This window comes from Aptenodytes forsteri, unplaced genomic scaffold, assembly GCF_000699145.1.
Source record: "Aptenodytes forsteri isolate BGI_AS27 unplaced genomic scaffold, ASM69914v1 Scaffold284, whole genome shotgun sequence".
In the NCBI taxonomy this organism is placed as follows: domain Eukaryota; kingdom Metazoa; phylum Chordata; class Aves; order Sphenisciformes; family Spheniscidae; genus Aptenodytes; species Aptenodytes forsteri.
The window spans coordinates 3,866,175-3,871,485 of NW_008794445.1; the positions used below are offsets into that span (position 1 = coordinate 3,866,175).

At 43.3% G+C, this 5,311-nt stretch overlaps 1 protein-coding gene across 1 annotated transcript in view; it reads right to left on the reverse strand.

Annotated features, from left to right (window-relative positions):
• Window positions 1-351: 351 nt before the first annotated feature.
• CENPM (centromere protein M) overlaps window positions 352-5,311 on the reverse strand; it is a 7,781-nt gene continuing 2,821 nt past the window's right edge. The window contains exons 3-6 of the mRNA XM_009290128.2: window positions 4,408-4,506; window positions 3,297-3,376; window positions 2,135-2,226; window positions 352-1,385 (exon numbers count right to left, since the gene is read on the reverse strand). Coding sequence (XP_009288403.1) covers window positions 1,260-1,385; window positions 2,135-2,226; window positions 3,297-3,376; window positions 4,408-4,506 — 397 coding nt within the window. The 3' untranslated portion in view covers window positions 352-1,259. The remainder of the gene's footprint in view (window positions 1,386-2,134; window positions 2,227-3,296; window positions 3,377-4,407; window positions 4,507-5,311) is intronic.

Sequence of the window (5,311 nt, forward strand, 5' to 3'; positions counted from 1 at the left end):
TTAAAGCAGACTATTAGGGATTAAATAAATTAAACCAGAGGGGAGCTTAACACATTCTCTCTAGGCTTCATTTCTACCTGGCACGCAATTCTGGGTAAGAAACATCCCAGCGTTTCAAGAAACACTATTCTGGAAGGTGGCTCAACGCAGTATACAGAAACGATTGTATTTGGAAAGCTTTTGCCACCACCACGTGGCTGAAACCGTGACTGCAGCCCACCAACTAACTGGAAGTTCAAACTACCTGCAAGGACCAGCCTCGCTGTCAGGGCAAACTAGGACAAGTGTTTGTAGGTTTTAGAGCCTGTGCCACATACCCAAACAAAAAGCATACAACTAATTATTAAATATTATACATTTTATTAACTTAGAACTCCAAAACACACTACTGACTTGCAGTAAGAATAAGGCATGAATTACTGCTGATAAGAACCTGCTAGTTAAGGGATTATACACAGCATATGCCCAACTTGCAAGAGATAACATGTTTTCTGTATGTTGCTGTAGTCCCGTCTGCTGTATTTCATCTCTGGCCAGCCCCAGAGTCTGGGTTGCTAGGGTTATCCTGGGCTTGATAGATGGAGCCTTGCTCTTTAAAGATCTAAAAGAAAGCTAAAGTGCTAGATTATCTTCTTTAGACCCTTCCTCCGCAGTTAGGTATCAGGCACGGAAATACTCAGCCCTTCGCTGGGCAGACGCTCACACAGATGGATCATTAACTGCCAATTGCAGACTATCTAGAAGCTGCAGGACAGCCTTCCTTCCCCGTTATTCTCTTGGGGGGAAAACAAAACCTGGCAGCGACGTTGCACATTAGTCCAAGGTGCTATATTTCAACTGAAAGGAAGCAGGAGCCTGCTGCCTCTTCTCTAGTACTTTGGGGACACTGAAACAGATACTCAACCATAACATGCGGCATTTGGGATAGTGGCCTGTTCTTCCAGTAGTCTCTCAGTAAAACACGTAGCTCCTGGCCACTGGCAAAGTGGGTGAAACTCAAACTTGATCATGAAGTGGGATTCAGATGTAATAATGGATAGGAATCCCCAATTCAAACTGCCCTCCCCCCAGCACCTATATGTTATCCACTGAACAGGAATCAAGCTTTTCGTGAGAGATTAGCAACTAGGAACAGCTCTGGATGAGTGGTCGTGACAAGTCAGGCAAAAAAGCTTCCCAACATGATTCCAACTGCAGCAGCTTGAACGCCTGAAGTGAAAAAAACTTGATGAATGTGCCTGAATTCTCACAATGAGAGGCTAGTCGTCAGCAGAGTTCCTCATCAGTGAGCCAAAGGACAAGGCAGAAACTCCTGGTATGTGACCAGCACAGATCTGTAACATCCGGAGAAGTCGCTGAGCAGTGGCAACTCGTATCCCTTCCAACTGGAAACAAAATGGAGAAATTATTTAATCAACAGAAATGAAGAAAAGCAGTGCTAAGCTGTGATAAAAGAAAGAATCGGAGCAGGCATTAAGTATGGCTCAGAGCGGCTAGCTACAGAAAACCCCAAACAGGCCCATTTACTCCTCTAATGTTAAGGAAGGTACAGTGCTGTCAGCTGAAAACCCTGAAAGGCTTGCCAAAGGCACAGATATTACCTGCTGGTAGGGAAGCAGCCTCTGAGGGTGTAATGACGAGTACACGGAAAAAGTGAAGTGTGCTACCGCTGAATGCCAAACTCTCCCTCCAGCTCTTCAGACCAAGCAGGTAATTGGAAAGAGTGGCATATCAGATGGCAAAACAGTCTGTGAAGCAACAAAGCCTGGCTAACAGGAAGCATTACGTGGGCAAGAGAGTCACATGGCAAATAACAGCTCAGGGGCTCCCAGGAAGAGAAAATGCCTCAAGGAACAAGTGTACCAAGGCTTTGCATATCAGAGAAGTCTTTGTTAATTTAGGCTTGGCTTCCTGAGGCTTTAAGTAGCACAGGAAGGAGCAGGTAATCTAGAAGACTCATTTCAAGGACAGTCAGACTCCTGTACCTCTACTGTTCTGTAGAAAGAGTCTGGTCTCTGACACTTACGCAACACTAGTGTATGTACATATATTTATTGCTGATGTAATGATGTTCCTAAGGATCAGAGAGCAGTGGAATTCACAAATCCCTTCAGACACCAAATAAGCACCTTACCTCCAGCTCACAGAATAGCACAGGACTGCAGTAGACTTCTCCCAGTTTCCAGATGGCGTTCATCTCTACGCTGCAATAATTCACCCTGCCAACTACAGAAAAAGTTTTCCCACATTACAAGCCCCGTAATCAACATTCAGTGAAGAAAAGTACCAGGAAATTCCACATCCACAAAACGATCCAGAGCTAATTTTGAGAGCACCATAGAAGGTAAGGCAATAGTGTACAACAGTACAGTACAACAAGAGTACAAACAGAACGGTACAAGATGCGCAATGGAATTAGCATCTAAGTCGTTCATAATACTGACAGCAGGAATAGTATCGCCACATTGCTGAGTACTGTAACATTAACATTTTGGATAAGGGATCAGTACACTATCAGCAGGGGCAGAATCTTCTACTCATTAATCAGAAGCCCTCGTGGTTCATGTGGTATCACAGGGTGATGTCTCCATGGACTTCACTCCATCAGGAGAGCCATAGCACAAGACAATGCCAAGACTCTTTTCCACCCCAGAATTAGGCCTCTTGACCTCCAAATTCCAGGGACAGAGCACCTCTGTTCCAACACTGAGCAGTATAGTGTGGCCCCTCCAGCTCTTCAGAGCTGAAGTAGGGAGGGAAATGCCCTCTCTGCTTTTGGGGTGGGGGGGGAGCAGGGAGGGAGATTAAAGGCACAATGGAGCCAGACAGCACACAGCAGGGATACCAGTCTTGTATTAAAACTATACTTAATAGTTTCGTAGCTCATCCATTTAGATTCATTTTATTACCACAGTATCATCTGCTCCTCACTGCTCATTAAGATGACCATTAAGAGGTATCTGCAAGAGCAGACAGAACAGACTTCTGCAGTGCCACAGGAAAAAAATAAAAATCAATAACACAAATCCTATTCAGGGATTACGGACAGAGAACAGAGGTCTGACTGGCAAAAACAAAAAGGAGAGAGCAAGTAAGCACGAGAGAAGAGAACCGTGTTTTATCCAAGAAAACAATAAAAAAAGGCAGATGATTTCAGATACAATTTAAACAAAACTTTTGACAAAGCCGCTGGTTTTCTTTGTTTTGTTTCAAGTTAAGTCACTGCCCTGTTTTAAGGAAAGCAACAGTGAGCTGTGCTGCTTGGAGAGGAGGAAGAGAGCAGATGCCATACGTACCCCCAGTGACAAGAAAGCACACTTTCCCCAGGAAGAAGCTGGCATCCACGTGAGCTAGGGAAGCTTCGACATTCTTCAAGCTGTCAGAAAAGCACAGACAATCCAGTTGGACAGGGAGGTAAAACCAGTGCGACGTAAGGACAAAGGGAATAACTTTCAGAAGCACGATTAGAAACCCAATGATGTTAACATCTGCTGATCTGTGAGCTGGCAGAGTTATGCTCTATGCTAAAAGCATGGCAGCAGAGACCTCTGTAATACCCACAGCTGTTTAATAATCCATAACATATCCTTTCCACCCAAAACTCAGACTTCATTTGAATGGTGTCCTCCATGATTTGTGGACACTAAGCATCTGAATTCATTAACATCCAACGAGACTTCAGCACTACTTTGGCTCTTTCAGAAGAGCTAGCCCACACATTTCTGCAGCCCCATCTGTGCTGTAAGTATGCAGCTGGGCCTGTAATTTTTGGTAAATGAGAGCCCAGGATCATCAGTCACAAGTTAAGTAAGTAATAAAATGCTGACTTTTGTGCCTTAGCAAGTCTTTACTTATGGCCTGGGGGCACAAATATCATTTCTACAAAGATGAGCACAAGATGAAAGAAAAGGGATCAACCCCTGCAGACCTTTCTCTTTTGCCTAGAGACATCTGTAGTGCTAATCCCACTTGATCAGCAGTATCAGTGAACTGGGGAGACAGACGCAGCAACTGGCTGGTTATTAGGTAGCACTGCCCAGCACACATCAGCCATCTGTGTATTACAGAACTTAACAGCACCACCATCATTTCCATCTAATTTTACAGACAGCGTCTTTCCAAAGCTCAGTTCATATCATCCCGTGTCTGGATCCAGGAATAAATTCTGCCTTCTCTGCTATGGTAACTTAGTGCACAACAGGTGTGTTACTGGACAGAGCGGTTCAGTCCTAATCCATTGCTGGAGGCCAGAAAACCACTGTATGTGTTACTGAGCTCTCCCAACACAGCAAGTCTTGGGTTTGAAATCCACTATTCGGTGATTCTGACGCAGTAAAAATGTAGATTTAGCCATCAATCCAAGAAAGAACATCAGTTTCTCCTCTCATATTTTTGCCCTTCTTTTACCTGTATTTGCTCTTGATGTCAATCATAAAGGCAATCAGATCTATCCTGGGCCGAAGGTGATCCCTCTCTGAAGGTAAGGGGAGGGATGTAGCAAGGTGACTGAAAGATAATAAATTTGCCAGTTTAACCAAATAGCTTGGCAAGGCAGTATCCACTTAACCATAACCACATAACCATTGCAGTTCACCACGTAGCAAGTTACCAGGAAGCCCACTAATTACTAAATACATAGGCACTGAAGAGACGCTGTGATTCTTTAAGTGGTATTCTCATATCTTAGGCCTACTCATAGTTGCTGCCAGCCACAATGATACTCGCTAGACAAGGTTGTTTATAATGGGAAGCTTATTAGAGCATAACAAGACTCACAGAAACATTTTCTCTGCACAGATCTGTATGGCAGTCATTTTATTTAATTGTTAAGAAGAGTCCTTTCTAACAAAGTGAATCCCAATGCTTCGCTGGTATATTTTGCTGCCAAGTTTCAGTTAAAATGCATCAGTGCTTTCCTGTCACATTCCAGAGATACTGCTCATATGCTCACACAGGAGAGGCTGCCTTCTCAGGTGTCCATGTTACAGAAAGGTGTGTTGTACTCACAAAACCTTAAACCAGAAATTTATTACTAGTATAGCTTTATAGATGAAGTTATAACTCAGAAAGAGCTTCTATTATACCACTACCCCCCTTTTTATCCCTTTCACTGTCAGGAGTTACTAGGTTAGTTTAGGTGTCCTTCTACACAATACCACCACTGTTGATACAGCTGTTGGCAGAAGAATTACAGGGTGGGGATTTTTTGTGTCTCTTCCCACTACAAAAAAAAAAAAAAAAAAAAGGCTAAAAAAAAAAAAAAAAAAAAAAAAAAAAAAAAAAAAACTCTGGAATTTCGGACAGCACCTGG